The 23,023-nt window shown below is 44.0% G+C and overlaps 1 protein-coding gene across 2 annotated transcripts in view; it reads left to right on the forward strand.

Moving 5' to 3' along the window:
• Positions 1-23,023, forward strand: part of NELFA (negative elongation factor complex member A) — a 305,468-nt gene that overhangs the window by 54,739 nt on the left and 227,706 nt on the right. For both annotated transcript variants that reach the window (XM_085642556.1, XM_085642557.1), the window contains one exon: positions 2,957-3,128. In XM_085642556.1, coding sequence (XP_085498682.1) covers positions 2,957-3,128 — 172 coding nt within the window. The remainder of the gene's footprint in view (positions 1-2,956; positions 3,129-23,023) is intronic.

The following is a 23,023-nucleotide window of genomic DNA, read 5'->3' on the forward strand; positions in this document are numbered from 1 at the left end:
CCTCATCCTCCCTCCCTGCTGTCACTCTCCCTCTGTGCTCGCTCCTCTTGTTGATTACAAAAGGTGACAACTGTGCTGCCAAGCCAGAGCTGTGTGTGTATTGAGAGCTGTTGGGGCATCCAGGGATTCAAATACACTAACCCAATATGGGCAGCATTTTTCTGCCTAGAACCTTTTAATCTTTGCAGACACTAGTAGATAATGTCAATCTGTGGCTTAAGAATTTAATAAAATAGATTTACAGTGTGCAATCGTCTGAATGGAGCTGCCTCTGCATTTAATAAGATATGAGTAAGAACTTGTTTCCCATTGGAAACTGTTTGTGACATAGTTGTTCTCGACTTGGGTGAATAACCCCTTATCAGCATGTGTTGACCACACGATGTATGAACATTGTCCATCATTTGCTGCCCTTTGCAAAAGGATCGGTTTTCTCAAAGGTTCCATACTTGTGCCCTTGTGGTATTGTCTGCCACAGTCTGGTTCAATTAATTTTTTTGTAGGTTCTGCTCGCTGTTGAGAGAAAAAATTTGCCTAGTTTACTGCCATCAAATATTTCCTTCTCAGAGGTTCCATACCTGTGTCCTTGTGGACCCGATCAAAGTCCTTCAATCAAACCCTGAGGACTGAAGCACATTTTTAACCCCTGTCTTTCAATACTGTTTTGACTTCGGGAATATACCAAAATCCTGGTGAGGGAGTATTGTGCCCCCCTTTTGAAAAAAGGCTCTAGATTGAATCCAACTAACTACAGACAAATTGCTCTTCTTGATGCCACTGGAAAGATCTTTCCAGCATGTGTATTGGACCACCTAAAAGACTGGGCATTTTTGGACACCGTGATTTCTGTGACACAGGCTGGCTTCCGCCCAAACCACTCAGTCACGGACCATATTGCTATCTTTCAATCTGTCCTTTATAAGTACGTAGTCCTAAAATCCCAAATGGTTTACTGCGCATTTGTTGACTTCAACTGCTTTTGACAGCATAGATAGGCCAAGGTTATGGAAAAAGCTAGAGTCTAGGGATACCCCATGATCTCCTCACAATAATCATGTCTTTGCACACAGCAACATGGTGTAGACTCAAAATGGGGGGAGAAAGGGGCCCAACGAGTCAAATTTCCACGATGAATGGTCTGAAACAAGGTTGCCCCCTTGTTGTTTTCCACCTATATAGGCGACCTACTGGGATACTTCTCCTAAATTAATAATTTTCCCCCTAAGCTAGCGCAAAATGATATCCATAGCCTAATGTACGCAGACAACATTGTTGTATTCGATGGTACCCCAATTGATCAACAAGATTTAATCGAATTAAATAGATACTCAAAATAAAAGATTTTGGTCCCGCACAGCTCAAACTAAAATCTACCTTTTAGAGGAATAAGGAAATTTCTGCCTTTTACCTGGTTACTGGGAGGTAAACAGATAGATAGTGACAGAATACGTGTATTTGTGCTGAATCTTTTCGTATAACCTTCAAAACGCTTCCCATTTTCTGCACCTTGGGCGAAAGGCAGACTCCCATGTTGGGGCACTACAGAGATTTTACTCCTCAACTGGGAATAAACATTTTAAATCCATGCTGGAGGTCTACAGTATGAAAATTTCACCCATTTTATCTTATGCCTTGCAATATATACAAAGTAAAACCTGGTGACCAATCAAAGTGAAAGAACGGACTGTTCTACAAAAACTGCTGAAAGTCACCCAATCGATCCCTGTAGAAGCCTTTCGCCTCGAGCTTTCTTTAACGAGCACATACGCTCAAGCCATTTTTAATATTATACGGTGGGCCTTTACATTTTTTTACATCCAGCTCCTGGCTCCTTAAGACCTATATTAAGACTAGACTTTTAGAGAAGATTTGGCACTGCATTTTTAATAGGAATCTCAAAATAGCTCTCGAGGCATCACAATGCACCGTTGCACATTTGCGGGCTTGGTCTACAGCGCATTTGATGCTCTTTTTAAACCATACGACTCCGAGAATAAGCTTTGCATTAGATAAGGAGCACTGTACTCAAAGTACTGAAGAAAATATAGTATATAAAACTCCAGAGCATTATCTACAGTTTCAGCTAGAACATGGAGTAAGGCACTGCATTTTTCTTCTGCGATTAGGAATTCTCCCTTTGAAAGTTTACTCTTCTAGATGAAACCCCCTTGAACATTCTTCAGGTATCTGTGACTTGTGTAACGATGGAGTACAAGACCTTTTCCACGTACTTTTTATTTGTCCAAATCTGATTTTGGCTGTAGCTCGCCAACTTTTTATAAAACCCATTTGTTTTAGATATGTTATTTTAACTCTAGATTTAATTAACTGTGCGTTCCCCCCCCACCATGAATTTGTTATAACTTGTTTAAGATTTTTTTTCAATTGTTTTAAAAGTGCATATACCTAATCATAATCTCATGTACTTTTATTAATCAATTTTAATCTACTATGCCAATAATGAGTTTTAAAGCAGCCCTAAATATAAATACCTCATATGTGTTTGTTGACCTCAGTCGAGGTCTGAATAAAATACAAAATTTGAATTTGTGGTATTGTCTGCCAGTCTTTCAATTCATTTGTTTTCTGTAGGTTCTCTTCGCTGTTGAGAACAAAAATGCATAGTTTACTGCCATCAAATATTAGTTGCAGGTCTGCTTTTATATTTTTATATGTATGCACTATGTGTAGCGCAACCCTAGCCGATTGGCAGTGGAGCATTGTATTAGCTTGAAAGCAGAAATAGTTAATTATATTTACAAATGCTTTATCCTAAACTTATTATTTAGGACTTTTTTTAATTGGTGCAATAAATGGATTTATTACATTCTTTTATTAAATGTATTTTAGAATGTTCATGACTTGTAAATATGTGCTAGTTTTCATGATGCAAAATTTAATCTGAAATAAACATTTTGATTTAATGTTGTGCCTTTTTGTTTTCTTTTATAATTAGATGAAAAGTGCTTTAACGGAGATCATCCAGTTAGCTACTTTGGATTCAGATCCTTGGATCTTGATGGTAGCAGACATTCTGAAATCCTTTCCAGATACAGGTTCTCTTAATCTTGAGCTTGAAGAACAAAATCCTAATGTCCAAGATATTTTAGGAGAACTTCGAGAAAAGGGTAAGACATTTGTTTTTCTCAAATTTGTTTTCTCTGTCTCTTGGTAACAAATTTGGCAGATTACTTTGGCTTTTTGCTAGTGAGCAATGCTAGAGTGAGCAATAAACAGCAGATGTAGCACATGGTTTAGTGTCAGTAAGCAAGTGTATATCTTAAACTCTATCCTTCGTTCTAGGAAACATTGCAGGGCTATTACCTTCACTGGACCTTTGTACTCTTTATGAAACTAGTTGAAGACCTTTTTATTTAAATACTGAAATGAATGGCACTGCCAGTGAGATGTTGAGGGAAGGGGTGCAGGTTTAAAAGACATTGCACAGGCATGCTTTATGCATACACCGAATAGGTAAATGGGTACAGCACAGACCAGAACAATGTAAACTTCTCTCCCTCGGAGTCCATACACACAGTTGGTATCTCTTAGGCATTATCAGTACTAGTTTTCTTAACCATTAAAACTAGTATAGTTCAAGCAATAGTAGAGCATCACCCACATAGAAGAGATACCACGTGTGGTATAAGTAAGGTTCTCTCAAATACTACAGGTATTATAGTGACATTTGTTTCATGAGCAGAAGCAATGCAAAATTCCCTTGCATGCATACATCTAGTAACTCATGGGTAGTGGAGGTGCAAGCAACCCTTTCAAGGAAAGTTTAAGTGCCACATGGGAAGCTGCAGCTGTGCAAACAACTGTTCCATAATTAATGCGTTAGCGGGAGTGATGAATCCCAGTGGCAGAATAGTGGGTCGTTCATTTGGTTTTGGTATAATAGTCTCAAATCAATGGGTGTTAGTGTGAGGAACTTCCAGCAGGAGGCATGGATGTTGACCAGGTGTTACACATACATGGAACCCTCCAGTGGATGCCGGAACTTGGAGAGCTATTGTGGTCAAGAGGAGTTATGTAACGACTGTAGAAGGTTGACACTCCTGTTTTGTATAGTTATTTAGATGGTACTTTCAATACCTCTTCTGAGTCCTAAAGCACTAGTGAGCAAGTGCAGGCCCAGTGTCTGTCATGGTAAGCAGGGGCTAGACGAGTAATGAAAAGTATACCCAGTTAAAATGTTCACTCCGGACATTGTCCTTGGTGAGCTGTGAGGGATGCTAGTATCCCTCACCTAACACCATGATGGTGACTTCATACTGCCAGCTTTGAGTCTGATCTGAGCCTGTAGCATCAGGTTTAGTCTGCTCCAGGAAGTTCTACCTAGGGTGCCGGATTTAGATTAAATGAGACCAGCAGTCAAAGCTCTATCCAGTTTCTCTTTCTGTAAGAGATTGAGGTATTAGTTGCGAAGGATGCGAGTCCTTGATGAGTAATCCACAATTGTCGTCTTACTGGGAACCAAGTACTCTATTGTAGCACTTAACTCTCTCCGGGTAATGAGGCAGAGAAGTCCAAGGCCTGCTGAGGGGAGGTGGTATTGTCTAGTAACCCCAGCTCGCTGGTAGATAACTGCAACGCTGAATACCTCATTGTCCAGTTAGTGATTTCTTTAAAAAAAGGAAAAGTAATTTTATTACACACTAATTAATAAATAATATGCATTACATTACAAATATATACTTTCAGGTACTTGGTATTAACAATGGTGACATCCTCATTTATGTCCTGAACCTTACAACCACAATACCCCACCTGTACTAAGCTGGCACATCACAATACAAGGGGATGTTATTGTCAATAAGGCGGGTGTCACCACATCAGTAGAAGCGGCCATATGTTAAAATTCACCAGTGCAACACCATTGAAGTCAATGGGGGTAGTACCAGCAGTTGGTAGCATTTATTATACTGTAAAAACATGCATTGTCAGTCATTACTGTTGTCAGTAAAGCACTGTGTAAATACTATGTGTCCCAGAGTCTTTCTTTTACTCTTAATCTACTAGTACTGTAGCTTTAGGACCACCCAACAGGCGTCCTGCACTCAAGAGCTCAAGGAGTGCTTTAAAATCAAGGTGACTCTTAGCGCTTCGGGGATTCAGTCCCCTATGAGACACAAGGTTGTTTTATTTTTCCTTTTCCGGGAGGGGTCAGCTGAACTCCATGCAGATTGGTCCTGCCCTTCCTTGGGGCACCCGTGGGAAAATATCTAGTTATGGAGTGTTCCTCAGCGGCTGCAAACATAGATGATGAGCAGTGTTTATTTCTGGGTGCCCCAGCCCCACCCAGGGCAACCCACAGTTTTGGTTTTCATTTGGGGCTACTGGGGGAGCCTTCATGCATCCCGCTACGGGCTGGCTGGCAGACCCTTCTGACAAGCGTCTCCTGTGTACTGCGTGGGAGCGGACACAATCTCTTGTTCTGCTTCTGCCTGTGGATTGGGCTGGTGCGTTTTCCCTGCCCACAAGAAGCGAGATCATGGAGACAAGAGGCCTGCATGCCGTCCTGCTCTCCTTGTTGACTGTGGCCTTTACAGCACTTGTCCTGTAGTTTCTTTGTGTCAGCCCCTAGGGAGATGGGCATGAGGCCCATGGGCATTTCAATTGGGGGGGGAAGAGTATGGGCATTGTTTCTTGGTCTCTTCTACTGGGCCCTTGCCTACCCTGGGGGTACATTGCAAAACACCTCACTTTATCTACTGTCTACTCCAGGGGACCGAGCTTTAAATGGCAATCGTTCTGGCCCCATTGAGCAGCACTTGATAGTATGGACTTGTTTTACTCCTAGTAACCAGCTCTAGCCATCAGATTTTCTTCAGGCCTCCTAACCTCCAAGGGCAATTTTATCATCTTTTTTTATTGGGAGCTGGATTTTCTTGCTATCTGAGTCAGCCCTGAGCTCTGCTTTGCCATTGGTTCTTTTCTTCTGCTTGTGGGGGTGTTTTACACTGCTCCGGTGCAGCAAACAAGCAGAACACTCGCTCTACTGCACTCCCCAGATCACCACTGCCTCCTAGCTACTTGAAGAGCCGAGTCCAGGGCCTGCCCATAGACGTCCCAGCAGAAGTATCTAGGGTCCCCCAGTAGGTCCATTTCCCCCTACTGGTCCTTGGGGGACATGAAGGGGCTACCACCACTGGCCTTGTAGAGCCCCAGCCTTGTCCTTGACTCCAACTGGAGTCAAAGTTCTTCTTGGCGGGGGATCAAGAGGCTATCCCTTACAGCCTGGAATTATTTTGCGGTAGTCACTCCCAGGTCCACTGTCTTCTCATTTGCCTCTCCCTTGTGCTGGGGCTTTTAAGAGGGGGGGAGGGGAGGGGGGGGTTGGATACTTCTAGACACCAGACCCCCAACCCTATGGTGACTCATTACTCCTCACCTGTCCCAACATAGCTAGCTGCATAGCATTCTCCGACATTCCAATCTGGAGACTTCACTTTTTGAAAGAGCTTCCATGAGCGCCTAAGCTCTCTCCTTAGCTGACACAGCTGCTTCTTTCCTGCCTATCAAAACTTTAAAGGCAAGCCCCTCATGTGGTGGCTCAAGCGGTCTGGCCCGTCTTTTTTGTTTCTGTGGATCTGGACTGTCCGCACACATATGTAGTGTGGCCAGCTAATTAACAGATGTAGATTTCCTCCAAACACCTTCCTTTCCCAGGAACTGGTAAAAACACTGTTAATAGCCCTATTGCGTGGTTGGATCTTTGATTCTCCTGCTGAAGAGCAAAGTAATTAACTTGACCAATTGGGTCTGGAGGTTGGGGCAAAGCCCTAGAATATGACTGAGCTGAGGTAGAGAAGTATGATAATTCTTAAAGTGCTAGAAGGATTGTAGGTATGCTGTCAGATTGTGGGTCTACCCTTTGTGTTTGTTTACCCCCTATATTGATACTTTGCTCGAGACGGTATCTGAGAAGGGGTTAACTGTGATCTGGAGCACGTTGTAGCTAGAGGGAAGCTAATGGTTTAATGTGTTGTCCAGGCGGCACTGTATGACAGTGGCTTTTACCAAGGTAGTTGAGTCTGCAGAGGACAGGCTGTGGCACTTTCGAGGGGACACCTCAAGTGAATGTGGCATACAGCTATCTTTGTGGTCCTTAAATGTTGAGAAGTATGCATACAGAAGGTTAAGTCCCCATAAACTTAAGTGAAACACCACTCTTCTAATCTTGGCATCAAGCATGAGACCCACTCCTCTACCAAACCAGATTCTATTGGAAGGAAAAATAAGCCTCTAATATGCAGAGCGAGAATAAAATGCCAGCCAAAGCCAGATGGTGAAACATATGCCAAATTATGCAGCAAGTGAATCCTCAACACTGAATAGGGCGCAAAATAAACCCTTCACTAAATGTAGAATGATGCCTGTCCCCACTTAATCACAGAAGGATAGCTGGTTCCACAAGTAAAGTAGAAAGGTGTTTTCCTACTTTACAACTACTTACATTGTTCTCATATTGTTTGGCCTCCTGTTCCAATTTCATATTTAAAGTTGGTGAGTGATTAGAATGTATCAAGTTATGCCTACTATTCAAAGTCAGATGCAAAATAATCACACCTTTATCACGAGAAATGGTCCGTTTCATATCCGTTAGTGCTGTATGCACAAATGGTGTAAGCGTAGGCTAATTGTTTGGTTGTAAGAGGGTTTCACATTACATAAATGTAAGTTTATGCTGTATTTCAGGAAAGGCCCAATTTCAATGTAGTGAGGCAGCCAATCACTGGGACTGGCAATGAGGAAATCTGAACCTCCATATAAACGCACCTATTCCTTGCTTGCTCTCCTAAGCGGTGAAACTGGGTCTCTACTTGGAGAGTCTCCCCTATCAGATTAGATGGACTTGAGATAGAACCCTATTAGGAGAGCAGGAAGTTAACGCCTTGAAAACCAATGCGGTAGAATTTTTCTTTTATTTTTAAGTCAAATGAGCCTTCGGCCCCCCACACATTGTGTGGGATGCATATAAAGCCTATATTTGTGGGAGACTAGCTACGAACACACAGAAGAAAAGAAGGCAAAAATAAACTTGTAGAATATGAATTGAGATTTAAGGAAAATCTGGTAGAGCTAGCAAGTTGTGTGCATATTGGCACAGTCTCAGCACTCTATAGTAAATGAAGGGAGGCTAAGGCGTTCTTATCAGATTATTTGGAAGTGAATGTGCAAAAGAGGTGGAATGCTAGCAAGTTGGCACAATAGAATTATGGAGAAGGTTTGGGAAGTTGCTAGCTGGAAGGTAAGACCAGGCCATATTCTGAATGCGATTAAGAAGGCAGTGAACAATGTCACCAAAGAGTGATGTACGGAAGATCTGAAGATTGTGATGGCTGGCTTTTTTTTCTTCTTCAGGATTCATACAACGATGATATAATAGCTACACAAGCAAAATCCAGGGGGTGGTTACAGCAGGATAATCTTCCTAGTTTTGGTATAGATCAGTTCCTTTAATCAGGAAATAACCACGCCGGACATGGATAAAATTATTAAGGACTTAAACGGGACAGTGCCATGCTACGATGGCTTACCCAGTGGATTATAGACGTTTATAGAAGATATTAAAGGAGGCGCTCACACCTTTCTTCATTACATTAGTGAATAATAACTATATGGACCATCTCCCTGTCCCATCCTCATGGAATGAGGCAATTATTATGCTAATTCTTTTTAAAAAAATTTTTTATTATTAAAACATTTTGTTGAATAACATTGATCTGTACTTACAATTTCACTGCTTGATGTTACACCGTTAGTCAATACAAGTTTTTACTTTTGGGCACACAAGCTTCCATTAGTTTCACTCGTCTTCGTCCGAGTCGCTGTCCTCCACTGGAGGGGTGCCGATGTTTCCCCTATATATGTTCCATTTACCCCACACTCTTTCCCATTTTTTTTGGGACATTTCCTATTGGTAAATGTGGCATTCTCCGTTACCATGATCATGTCCATGTCATTACACCAGTTCCGTAGCGTCGGTACAGTCCCTACTCCCCATTGTTGCGCTATGTTTCGTTTAGCTATTATCATTCCTGTAGTCGCCCACTGGCGTTCGGCGTGGTTAAGGTCGGTTGGACCCCAGACATTAAGAAGGGAACATTTAGGCTCAAGCAGGACATGTTTCTCTGTGACCGCTGTACGGTACTATCTATGGCATCACAAAGGCGCAGGCAAAATGGGTCAGAAATCCTTCCCATCTTGTGTAGAGTAACCTGTGTGTAGTAGGACCTATGCAATATTTTAAACTGCACCAGCCGCAGTCTAGAAGGGATTGCCACCTCTTTAGGCGAGGCCATCGCCTCTCTCCAGTCGGGGTAATCCATGTCTCCCACCGCTGATTGCCAGTGCTCCCTAAACCGGTCAAGTGGATCTGTCCGGTTGTTAATGATTTTGTATGTCAGCTAAGTTGCTTGTTTGTGTAGATAGTCGGTTTGCAATCGGTCCTCTAAAGGGGATGATTCTGGGAGCGTCTCAGCTGTAAGAAGGACTGCTTCTATCGCTTGTTTAATTTGCATATACCTGAACAGTTCACTCTGGGCCATTGCGTAATGCTCTTGTAAGTAGGTGAAACTGACAACTTCTCCGTTTTGCCAGAGGTTCCCAAGTCGGGAGATGCCAATCAGGTCCCATTTTAGAAACCCTTTGCTATTGCCCAGTGTTCCTAGCTTACTTGCGTCCCACAAGGGTGTATGTCGTGTAAGTCGGCCTGCCCAGCCCAGGTGTTTATTTACTGTATGCCATATACTGACAGTGTGCGTCGCTGGGCCTAGAAGTGTACCGGCTTTCCGATTATTATAAAGTGTTCTGCTCACACCATCTTTCCCTAGGGTTATTCTGTCAAGGTGATAAGCAGGGTCCGTGTCCGGCACATGCAGCCACTGATTAATGACTGTGAGTTGTGCAGCCCAGTAATATGCTTTGATATCCGGCAGGGCTATCCCGCCGTCATACCAACTCCGTACCAATTTATTTGCCATCCCAGAGGAGTGTCGCGACCTCTGAATTTACTGCTCTAAAATAGGAGTCAGGGACTGGATATGGCGTATTGTGTAGGGCATATAGAAATCTGGGCAAGGCCATCATTTTGAAGAGAGCTGCCCTACCCAGCAGGGAGAGCGGCAGGGGCTTCCAATGCTTAATGTCCTGCTTCAGCCTTTGCAAAGGGGCTCGTAAATTAAGTGCTAAAGTGTCTGGATCCGATGTTACATGAATACCAAGGTACTTAAAGCTATCTGTGACTATCTGCACCCTGCATCCTTTTGGGAGGTGCGGGGGGGGTCCATGTAGTAAGTGTAGTACGGACTTATCCCAGTTAATGGCGTATCAAGACACGGAAACTAACACTGGGCAAATAGTATTGCATGGAGGGATCGTGTGGGTGAAGAGATGTACAGTAGTACATCGTCAGCATTACGCTAATTCTTAAACCTGATAAAGATCCCCAAAAATGTGAGGCATGTAGACCAATATCCTTGCTTAATACCGATTTATTAATAAAAAAATAAAAATACATGGAAATACTTGACAAAATATTGGATACATTTTTAGGAGATTGGATAATGTTTTAGGAGGTATTTATACATGAGAATCCGAAAGGCTTCATGAAAAGTAGACTGATTGTTGATTTAACTCAAGATTTGGTTAGTGCGATTGATGTGGCAGTGGTTCTGAAAACCCCCTTAACTCTTGTAACGTTGGATGCTGCTAAGACTTTTTACGGAGTTGGCTGGCCTAGTAACTTGAGCACTGCTTGCTTTCTCGCCCTCACTTGCTGCTAAAAATAAGAGCACTTTACTTGCATTTTTAGCCTGTTCTGTTGTGTTAATCTTGCTGTGTGGGAATATTTATGTGGGAATTTTAATCTGGAGGGAGGGGTAATTGAACCTGTCATTTGTAGCTCCGTGACCGCTAGCTGCCATTTTCCTCACTTCGGCGCAGTCAAGTGGTTGAACGCTGGCCCCTTCAACAAGCATTTGCAATGCAATAGGTCTCGCATTTACAGGAGTTTGAGCTATTCGCATTGTAAATTACAATTTTTTTTTATTTATGTTTTGGTTTTTAAAACAAATAAAAGGCATTGTTATTTGCAATGCTAGTAGCTTAAACTCTCGCAAATGCGAAACCTATTGCATTGCAAATGCTTGTTTATGCTTCTGAAGCTGTTGGTGAGAGGGGTTCACCAATGGCCCCCAACAGCCAGACCCAATCTAGAGTTACACGGGGGGGCTATTGAGAGGGGTATAAATACAGTCAATATCTAAACAGACACAGTGGTCATCTTCAAACCCTGTACATTGGGGGTCCACCCATTCTACGGATGCATGCCAGAAGGCCTCATAGTAACGCCACTGTCCAGGAGGGGAAATCCACCACCCTGTCGAGGTCAGGGAGCTCAGGGATGTTTCCGTATGCACAGTAAACTTTCAAAAGTTACGGAACGTGCATTCACACAACCTTAAAGACATACTGATGGTCTGTGCGAAACGTCTCGGACATGTTGTTGAGCAAAAAAACTCTAATAAATGGCTAATTCCATGGAAATATGAGAACTGTATTTATAGGCAGATAAAGCACATGATCTCCCACAGTTTGACATGTCTGTGATTACTTCCCACATACCTGTCCACTCGCCATATCTATCACATGTGTGAACTTCGAGCAGTTCTGAATGTCCTGCCCCAACACTTTCCATTCTGAGGCTCGGAGTTTTAGGACTGTGCCTAGATGCTGCTCACACCAGGGGCCGTCTTGCACACAGTGCTGGGTGGGGGTCAACGTGCGTGCCCCCAGGGCACTGCTGTAGTACACAAGGGACTCCCAGTAATGAAGGGGCCATGCCGCCGCTGCCTCTCACGCCCCCTCATTACTCCTGGCGCGCTCAGCCCAAACAGCAAATTAGTGAGAGGGCCTGGAGCCACCCACCGCGCGTGAAGAGCAAAAACGGAGGTGGAGCTGCGCACGAGGAATGGGGAACATGCGCGTTCTTGGACTCTTCCCACAGGCACGCAACATGGGCGGGCGGAGGGATGGACACGTGAGCTAATGAATGGATGGATGAACGGCGGGTGCATGCTTTGATAGATGAGTGGCAGGAAGGATAAGTGGATGGATGAGTGGCGGGAAGGATGAGACGATGGATGAGTGGGTGGATGAGTAGTTGGGCGGCTAGAGGGAGGGACAAGGGAGCAGATGGATGACGAGATCAGCGGGCGCCTGCTTCGATAGATGAGCGGAAGAGCGGGTGGAGGAATGGTCGAGTTGGTCGAGCTGGAAGAGCGGGTGGAGGAATGGTCGAGTGGGCAGATGGGTGGATGAATGAGAGATTGGTAGGTGCATGTGTAGATGGATGAGCGGGTGGATTAGTGACTGGGTGTTCTGATTGGTTAGATGAGTGGTTGAATTTGATTCATCTCCCTCGAGTGCATCAAAGCAGCCGTGTGGTGAGGTTATCACGCAGCGTGTTTGTTTAAAGACCCGATTCAGCTGTACAAGAACACAGAGGTCTGACCTAGAGCAGGGGTGTGCCGAATTTGCATAAGAAGACTCGATCGATGCCACATTTTTAGAACCGCCAACTACATAAATGGCTCCTTCTCATTTGAATGAATTCTCCAGACCCGTGTACCCATAGGATGCAGCGCCCACGCAGAGACGGGGCAACATTGCAGGACAAGCAAAGGGAGCAGCCTGTGTGCCTTGTGCTGCGTACAGTGCAGTCTTTCCTGTTTTTGTGATCAGCACTTCTGCGAGCCTAGGGGGTGTTTACTGTATGCCTTTACTTGCTTAACTTTTCGTTAAATAATATATGCACTATATTTCTAAGTGTTACCTTTGAGTTCTATGAACGACCCTGCATCAAATTCCCCGCTCTAATCGCTAGTTCTAAAGGTCACTGGTTTGCAGAGGATGGGTCAATACATAGAAATACAGCTGAATCAAAGTTCACAATTTTAGAAATATCTACAAATAGCACTGAAGGAGTTATCGGCACATGGGATTTGGGATATGACAATAACAACAACATCCTTAAAGCGAGAAAAAAAATTGTCGCACCAGGCGCTTCTGACTCTAAAGCCCATCCTGACCTAACGTCTGTAGCTGCATCAAGGAAAGCAATGTGTAATATAAGTTTCCCCGAAATAATAATAATACTCAGTGCGTCTATTTTAGAGAAGATGCAGAGGAGTAGAGTAATGGGTGCTTGCAATATCACTGCAAATAAGGTCAGGGGACAGGCAACAGCCTGACCCACTCTGGCAGAGGGGTGACGCCGGGATGGCGAAGACAGGCAGAATGAATATAAGTGCTTTGCCCCTTGGTTTGGCCCCCTCACCCCAAAGGGAGGGGATTGTGGCTGGACCGGGGGCCTTAGTGGAGGCCACCCCCCCCGGGAGCAGAACCCGGGCTGCTGGAAAGGGTGGGGGTAAGGGAAGCGTAGGCAGGACGTTACTGGGCAGCAGATTAGGACATGATAGGACAGGATAGAGGCATGGAGGAAGGAAAGAAAGTAAAGGAGAGGCATTCATGGAGGGAGGAAGGGAAGCAAGGGAGGGATAGTCATGAGGGAGGAAAGGAAGCAAAAGAGAGAGCCATGGAGAAGGAGATAAAGTAAAGAAGAGACATTCATGGGAGAGGAAGGAAAGCAAGGGGGGGGTCAGAGACCGAGGAAGTAAATGAAATGCAGGTGAGATAGAGGGAATGGGGGTGGAAAGTAAGCAAGACATGGGTAAAGGCTTGGAGGAAGGAAAATAAGTAAGGAAAACAAAACAAGGGGCCGTGCGGCCGGGAAAGTGAAAGCAAATGGTGTGCAGGCTGCCAAATGGTGCACGCGCACTGTATTTGGAGGCCTGAAAGCACTCGTTTGCACTTCCAGATCCCCCATTTACAAAAGCTCTCGCGAGAGCAGCGCTAAAGCGCTGGCTCAGGCGAGACCTAAAAAGGGACGCCTAAAGCTGGCCCGTCTGCGCCTCGGAGGGGTCTGGGGCCGGCCATGCTGCCGGTTTTGTTTGAGCTGCCAAAGGTAATTGCTTATGACGGGGACTGCCTGTTGGATCTTGACAAGCGTTCGGCGTGTAGACCTCATTTAGACATTCTGGGGAACAATCTTTCCATGAGGTGCAAAGAATGTAATTGGTCAGCTTGCCCTTCTCTTAGAGAGCACAAAGTTAAAAGGGATATGATTGCCCTGATTAGGCGACATGATGTTCCATATACATTTTGGAAGGCTTCTTTACTGAATGTTCGTTCCTTAAAAAAACATGAATTTGAAATTTACGATTTTATTAGCCAACTCCTCCCCCGACTTGTTGTTTCTTACAGAAACTTGGCTAACGGATGCCTCAAATCCTACTATTACCAATGTGATTCCCCAGGGCTATCAGATTCTGAGGAAGGACTGCCCTGCAGGGAGAGGTGGTGGGCTAGCCTTCGTATATAGGAGCTCTTTCACCTGTATTCCTTTGGCGAATGCGAAGATAGAGGGGGCGGAGAGTCTGGGTTTTCTCCAGACACTCTCGGCCCATCAATCTATGGCAGAAGCAGTAATCTACCGCCCACCTGGTGTGGCGAAGAACTTATTGGATTCTTTCAGCCACTCCATTTCCCCCATTGCAGCTAAATCTAGCCATTGTACGGTCCTGACCCTTTAAGACTGTATGAATCCTTTGATATTCTTAACCTGACCCCTTTCGTATGTCTTCCCACTTATGATAAAGGGCACATACTGGATCAGGTTTTCTCCTCTAACCAGATTTATATGGATGCCCCTCTAGCCTTAACTTGGTCTGACCACCACTTGAACAATTTAAAAATTTGTAGAGACGCCACAAGGCCCCAACCCCTGGACACAGCCAGGGTTAGTCACTGTTTCAGGCCATTCCATCTGACACCGGAGGCCATTCAGTGCGCATTGCGCCATCAGCCGATTCCTTTAAGTGGTGCTCTGGAACAAGATGTGCAGACCTTGGAGGGTTGGTTACAGCAACAGGCCATTGAATTGCCCCCCTCTGTGAGGCCGGCTAAATCCTCCCGAGTTTCGGCCCCTTTGTTCTCTGAGGCCTTAAGGGTTAGTAAAAGGGCCTGTAAACATCTCGAAAGAGAGTGGCGGAGGAATTCGAATCCCTTAGATAAACTGATTTACAAACTTGCTTTGAAAAATCATTACAAGAAAGTATGTGAGGGAAAAACTCTCAACTAAAATAGATTTGGCGGCTGATAAAGGTAAAACCCTTTTCAATGTCGTAAAAAGCTTCTCCTCCCCTGCGACCATGTCAACCGTTTGTTCCTATAAGCGACAGGACTGAACGAATGGCCTTTTTTTTTTTTTTTTTTTTTTTAATGAAAAAATTGAATTGATCCAGGATTCCTTTGTAGCCCAATGATTGGACTTGGAGGATGTTGAGGGATCCCCCTAGCTGCATGCTCCAGTCCCAGTGCCTCCCTTGGGCAGATCCCGGAGGTCACTCTGGAGCAATCTTTGGTGTTCATGAAAGATTTGAAATCTGGCTCGCCTGCTGATCCCTGCCCAGCGAAGGTTTTGTCCTCATTAGCGGATGTGATCAACCCCTGTGTGAATTCCATCTTGAACACCGCTTTACGGGAAGGTTTGATGCCACAAATGTGGAAACCTGCTAAAATCCTCCCGCTACTTAAGAAACCTTCGGCAGACCCTGAGGCAGCCTGGAATTATAGACCCATCTCTCTCCTGCCTTTTTTTTTGTTGAAGGTTTTGGAAAAATTTGTAAATAAAGTCTTAACGAATTATGTCGAGGCCAACGATTTGCTGCATTCTAGCCAGTCAGGTTTTAGAGCCAATTTCAGTACCGAAACAGCTCTGCTTGAAGTTACAGAAACCATTCAAGCTACATTGGATAGAGGAGGTAATGCCGTCTTGGTTTTACTGGACCTCTCCGCAGCCTTCGATACCGTGCCCGATCCTAGATTACTGCAAAGACTCAGCGACCACGGTATTGGAGGCACGGTGTTGAGTTGGTTTGCGTCCTTACTCGCCAACCGCTCCCAAAACATCTGGTCTCCTCCTTTCTCGGCGGCGATTCCTCTTTTGAATGTTGGCGTGCCTCAGGGCTCTATTTTGAGTCCTACATTATTTAATTTGTACATGGCCCCCCTTGCCCTTCTCATTGAGAAATTTGGTACCAAAATAGTGTCCTATGCTGATGACACTCAGCTGTTGTTCACCTGTGAGAAAGGAGTTGAGTTCGATGGCAACTTAATTGATACATGTCTTTCTAAAGTCTTTCCCTGGTTGAGTCATAACAATCTAAAATGTAACTCTGAAGTCCGAGATTATTTTCTTTGGCCCTCGGCCACACGATACTTGGCATGCATGGTGGCCCCAGGATATATCCCCCTCTCCCTCCCTTCCTGTTATGAGCTCTTTAGCAGTGGTTTGTTTTGCTCTGTTACGTGACTTATGTTTGGTTCTAGCGCCGGGACACTCCAGGGAGTAGCCGCGCTATTTATAAATATCCTCTAACATAACATTATCTATATGACTTAATTGAGCAAAATGGATTAGGGGGAAACTTCCTTAGAGCAATTAAAAATATATATAATGCCCCTACGGCAAGGATATTGGTCAATGGCTCACTAACTGCACTCTTCCACATAAGTAGAGGTACTCTGCAAGGCTGCCCACTCTTGTCTCTGGTGTTTAATTTATATTTAGAGCCACTGGTTAGAAGAATAAGAGCTGAACAAGGAATTTTACTCTTTCATTACTTAGAGTGGATCAAACAAAGAAGCCTTATATGTAGATGATTTGATAATCTATACAAGTGATTGTAAAACATCACTGCTGTTCATAATGGAAGTAGTAGATAACTTTGGGGAAATCTCGGGCTACCTAGTTAACTAAGACAAAACCGAGATTATGACTTGGAATAGACCGACAGATAATCATTTAGAAAAGTCAGAAATTAGATACTTGGTAGTTCGTGTGGTTAAAGACCTGGATGAAATGGTGTACATAAACTTGAACGGACTCCGGACCAAAACTAAAAAACTTCTGCACCTGTGCTCTCCCAATCGCCAGTCTAAGAAGAACGAATATAGTTAAAAATTAAAGTGAATTTTAGAAGAATCATCATTTTAACACCGTTCCTCTGCACCTCAAAACAGAATGGTTTGAAAAGTTACAGGGAGAACTTAATAGTTGTATATGGAGGAATAGGAGTGTAAGAATAGCATGGAAAAAACTGCGGAAAGATAGTGGATGGTGGAATAGCACTTCCAGATTTTTAACTTTACTAATGGGCTTTCTTTTTGAAAAACTCAAAGGGACTATTGATGTATAATCGGGATATACCATCACTCCTTAAGGTGCTAACAGAAAATCTCAGGAAGGTAATCGTTTTGTATTCAAATATGTTCACCCACAGTATTTTAAAAAAGATCCAGTTCAAAATTTTAACTGAAGCGTGTAATGTTTTGGTATAGTGAGATGGGGCCAGTTAGTCCAGCAAGGATCTCTGGTCTCATGGGACTCCTTACTGAAAAGTATGGTCAATAAGCTGTCCAGATTTAAATACGATCAGTTAGCAAGCTGGTCTCTTGCACAACCAAACTTAGGGATGGAAATTGAAATCAAGGCGGAACTTCAAAGGAATCCTACGTCTAGGAAGGAAGTATCCAAGTGGTACTGGGTCCTGGTACAGAGAGAAGACTGCCCTCCGACTGTTCCAGAGGAGATTTGGAAACTGGACCTGCCGGGCTGCAAAATTCTGCACTTATGGCAAGTATCCATTTCCACACTTTGGCCAACAGTGAAGTCTGCAGGAGGAATAATGTATTCACACTATACATGGCATACTGACCTCCCAAGAAACTCTTAAAGATGGGTGTTGGTAAGAAGAGGTACTGTCCTAAGTGCGCATCTCGTATGGCAGTGTCCAACCATCCGGTCCTTCTGGCAAGCAGTGGTCAAAGTGCTGTCCAGAACCCTGGGGTGTGAATATTGAAATAAGCCTTTCATTGCTTATCTTTAGGATCCTGGCTGGTAATAGGGTCCCACTGAGGAGGCTCCAAACCCAGTTGATCCTTACTTGAATAATTATTGCATGAAGAGAAATCTGCATAAAATGGGTTTCTGCATTGACACCTTCCTGTGTGGATTGGATAGCCTCTGCTAGACACATCGTTAGGTTTAACTGTAACTGGCTTGGCAGAGAGGGAAAAATGTGGGCCCCTTTTCTCTTAAATGCTACTTCAGGTTATCCACAGAAGGTGGGACACTTGTAAAGTCCGAGGATTAAGACCAACTTCAACAGTTTGAGTATAGTGGTGGTAGCCACTTAAATCCTTCTCAACAATTGATTGAAGAAGGCTGGTCAAAGGAGTCTAAAATCACTGTTGGCCGTGTGGTGCTCTCTCCCAAATCATTCTTAGATTATGTCTCCTGCATTTGTCACATATGAGGACTAAAAAAAATAAAAATAATTTCTCTCCGTGTAGGTGCAAAATATTTTACCCCAATTCCTAAAGTATGTCTATGGTCTATACCATTTACCAAATATATTAGCCATTTCTGTTGATATTTCAAAGACCTAAACTAATGTGGAAAATTTTATTTTGCTTTAAGTCTATATATTTAAAGGACCTGATATAAATAGAATGCAAACTGGTTTGAATGCCAGTTTATGCAGAATTTTTAGTAGATGGGTTTAGTTGCAGGCCTCCAAATTACTCTGTATGTGCATTTAGCATGCATGCTACCCATGGCTCTCAGTGCCTTGATTGTTGCAATGGTTTTAGGCTAGTAACTTATGGTTACCTCCAGCTTGAGATTCTTTGCCTTTTCAATTGCTCAAAGTGCCAGACTGGATCTGGAGCTTTTCCATTGATTGCTCCTTTGTGCCGATAGGTGATGCTATTGCACCAACTCCAGAAGTGATGGCCCCGAGCGCCACCTCTGCATGCTGACCTCTGTTCCTTTGTTTCAGCGGCCTACATATCTGATTCAGAGCTCAGTTTCCCAGCCTTAGTCTGTGTCTTACCAACCCTGACATTTTCTTGATTTTTAAGTGTGCTAAGGAAATGTCTCCCTCAAAGACTATAGGCTTCAAACTGTCGTGAGGACAAGACCCCTCTAAGGAGGTTTGGAGGCTTCAGCGTCTAGACCCGAGAAGGGCCACTAGCGAGTATATTGACTGATCTAAGTGGTACCAATGAATGATCAGCTTTTCGTTGGTTTTGACAGGACTAAGAGAAGGGCAGTTCAGAAGCAGACCATGTCCTGGTGGATTGTCCTGTGCGTGAAAATGCCTGGCTAAAAAGAAACCTCCAGATAGTCTGTGCACCAGAACCAAGAAAATCACTACAGCTTTGGTTAGGGGATTGCTGGAGTTGTACATCTCCCAGGCTGTTAAATGAATGTTTCTTCCCATCTTCACCAGGCTTTAGTGTCTAGTCTCTAGTTCGCAAGAAGTGCCCTATCGCCCACTCTGTCCTGCAGGAGTTCATAGAGTAAACCCACTGCTCAGACCCTCTATCTTTTGCAGGTTCTGCTTTACAGTCTATTCAAAAGGTGAGATCTGTGGTTAAATGTAGTCATCGGAAGAACAAGTTGCTTACCTTGGGGAATGGTCTTTCTAGTGGTTCTAATGACAAATTGCTCACTGCCCCTTCTCACCTTTCTGTGGAATGAACTTTAAGGGAACTATATTGCTATCAGGTTGGGTTTGGTGCACTCGTATTTGCAATTGGTCATGGTTGTTCCATGTCCAAGGGCTTCTTTAGGGTTTTTGTTCTGATGCTCCAAATGGAGCAGCTGTATCTGCAAAGATTTATTTAGTGCTATTATCCTCCAGTCTGCGTTCATTCCACAAGGGTTTGTAGCTTTGGGAAGAGCCTTGTGGTGGTTTTATAGTGTCTTCTGTTGCCTTTTATGTATTTTCTGATCTGGTCACATAACCCAATATAATCCTGTTTTTCTCACACACGCCAGTGTGTTCCACCTCTGTTCTTCTCTGTTGGTTAGGCTTCTGCTCCTCTAGACTTTTATGATGTTGCATGCATTTCCTCCGGCCGTCTAGCCAGTCCCAGACTGCTCTTGGATTTGTGAGGAGCTAGGATTTTCCATCTGGCATAATGCAAAGTTTTGCAGGGAATAGTGTCATTTACATTGTCACTTTTGTGTATTTCTTCTTTAGGCATGTCAAAGGATCTTATTTTCCCTGGAGTGCTTGAGTATAGTCTAGGAACCGCATAATCTGTGTTTTCAAATAGGGTGGGTCTGTGAAGCCTGGACTCTTTTAAGATTGTGTCTTGATTCTGGAAATTCAGAACCGGTGTAGTCCTCTGTCGGGCAAGGATCATGGGACATGCAGAGTTCTATCAGCTTCGAAGCTGCTGGAAAGATTCTCTGGTCTGATAACTGATTTAGGGCCTCCACAAAGCATTTTGTAGACTCTCCCTGTGTCTTGTCAACGGTTCCCACCAAGTGATTATTTTTGCCTTGTGAACACCCTTTCTCATAATAATATCGCCATGTCTTACTCTGTGTCACCCTATTTGGTATGATGGTTTGTTTATAGTTTTTGTGGTCTCCCCTGATACAGAGTGTTTTCTCATTTATTCTGCTCTGTTTTCCTCCTTTCTTTCCCACTTCATAAGTCCACTGGTTGGTTAGCTGTTATTTGCTAAGTTGTTTTATTCCACTAATTATGATGCTTTTTTGGGGGTATATAGTCAATCGGATTACTCCCTTGGGTTCACTTGTTCCTTTTATTTGCCTTTAGGATGGATTTTTTTGGCCCTCTTTCGTTTGTCAACTTTTTTGCCAGTCCGGGACGTCTGAGTTTGCGATATGTCTTCTAGTGTTACTTGGCTCAGGTTTCTCCTCTTTATATGCCCTCTGATTGTGGTGGATTATTTTCCCCTTTGGCTGTTTTACTAGCTTCTATCTCATTTCCTTACAAAGAGTAGTATTCAACCAAGTGTGAATTTAGCCCCTCTTCTTCCCTTCTCCTTTAACTTGTTTCACTCTCTGATTCTAACGTGTGTGCCCCCTTGTCGTCTTGGTTTTAACGTCCAAGTGATTAGCTAGTACTGCTTCTGTGGTGTTTACTCATGCTTTCTCCTTGCCTCATTTCTGTCCTCCTTTCAAATGTTGTCCACCACCGCTCTTCACTGTGGACGAGCTGTGTAATAGCCAGTTCCTCACTGTTTTGCCTCTCCTGCCTTGGGATCCTCTATACTGTCTTTAATACTGCGATCTTCCCAGGATGTTGCAAGCATCCACATGTGGTCTGTGATAGAGAGCAACACAGCCTGCTTTCCGGGTCAGGTGTTCTACTTGGTGCATTGCACCCAGTTTGGTCTTGCACCGGCTCCCCAGACGAGTATCTGGGCTTCAACCGCCTTCGTGTTGTCTCATACAATCACTTGTCCTTTCGATATTCGCATCAATGTTTGCCTTGGAGATTGAATGGCCTGATTGACATGAGCTCCTCTGCATTTTCTTTGTTTTTTCGGTGTCACTGTTTTCAATCACAGCACCACCAGGAATTAGTCACTGATCTCTGCTTCAACTGTGTGCCAAATTTGGCCAGTGTCAATGAAAATTTCACTTAAGTTACCATCTTACTTGGGCGGGGCCGGGGGCTGCCCTCTCTTTTGTACCATAAACTACCCATCGAAAAGTTCCCTGTCTTACAAGATTTAGTAGTAAAAAAGTGTTAGTCAATTGTTTTTAATAAGCCGGTTCCTAGACAGTTTGGGCTTAGGGAAATCATTCACCTTCTCTTTATTAAATATTATGACTTTGTAGACGCAGTACCTTATGTAATGTTCTAAATTTTGATTTACACCAAACTAATTTGTAGATGGACATTATAAAGCACCTGAAACCTGATGCTTTCAGCATGCTCTCCGCTGTATTTCTGCACTCTTGGTCTGGCTATATGAAAGTAGTGTTTGTTTTTTTAATTTAAATTTATTTTGTATCTGATAACACATGGTGACATACACAGCAGTGCGCCTACAACCCGAAGGCCGGCTGCATTCACCCTAAAAGGAACATCACATCGCAGCTTATCCCACATCCCGGAGGCCGGGCATCGCTGTGTCCAGCATTTGTAGTGCAATACATTTTACTAATACATTATTGTATGTCAAATCCCTTATTCACTTCCCATATGGGAATACTTAATTTTCTTTTTAAACTAAACAATTAAACCAACGCCCTCCCCGTAACCTTTCAGGCGTCTAGTCACTGTCCTGAGAGCTGTACTCGTACTCACTACCCAGTTGTTAAGTCTCCATTCAGAAGATACTACACTCCGTTTTTCCCATATCAGACAGGTGTTTGTCAGTTAATGGCCATTATGTCCCCCCTTCCACCAGTCCCCCTCTGATCCTGTATCTCTCCTACCCCTCTGTCTATGAGGCCCGTCGATCTTAGAGACTGACCCCCAATCTCCTCAGGGAGCAGCAGTGCCAGGGTCCGTCTCGTTGTTTGTCCCGGTCTCCACAGCCTCTCCACCCCTTCTAAGATAATCTGTGTATAGTCCCCAGAAGTTCTTTGGCCTACTCCGTGGTGGGAGAAGTTCACTAAAATTCTCTGATTGCGTGCAGCAGTAGAGCACGTCGCGTGTCCATTGCGCCACTGTGGGTAAGGGCCCCCGCATCCACCATATTGCTATTCTACGCTTTGCCATCATCAATCCCATGTCCACCAGTTTACGCGCTGCCTTCGGTAGCCCTCTAGAGTAGCCCAGCAGTGCCACTGCTGGGTCTGGAGTAAGATCCAGTTCCACCATCTCCCCTATCTTCTGAAAGATGGCGTCCCAGAATTTGTAAACACCAGGACAATCCCACGCTAAGTGGATGAAGTCTTCCGTTGGGTGGCCGCATCTATCACAAGTCTACCCCTCCCATAGGCCAGACCTGTGCAGTCTTTCTGGCGTATAATAGACTCTATTGACATATTTAAAATGAATCAGTCTGTTTGTCATGCAGTGATATTCGACACGTGCCAGCACAGCAATAC

This window comes from Triturus cristatus, chromosome 2_2, assembly GCF_964204655.1.
Source record: "Triturus cristatus chromosome 2_2, aTriCri1.1, whole genome shotgun sequence".
In the NCBI taxonomy this organism is placed as follows: Eukaryota; Metazoa; Chordata; class Amphibia; order Caudata; family Salamandridae; genus Triturus; species Triturus cristatus.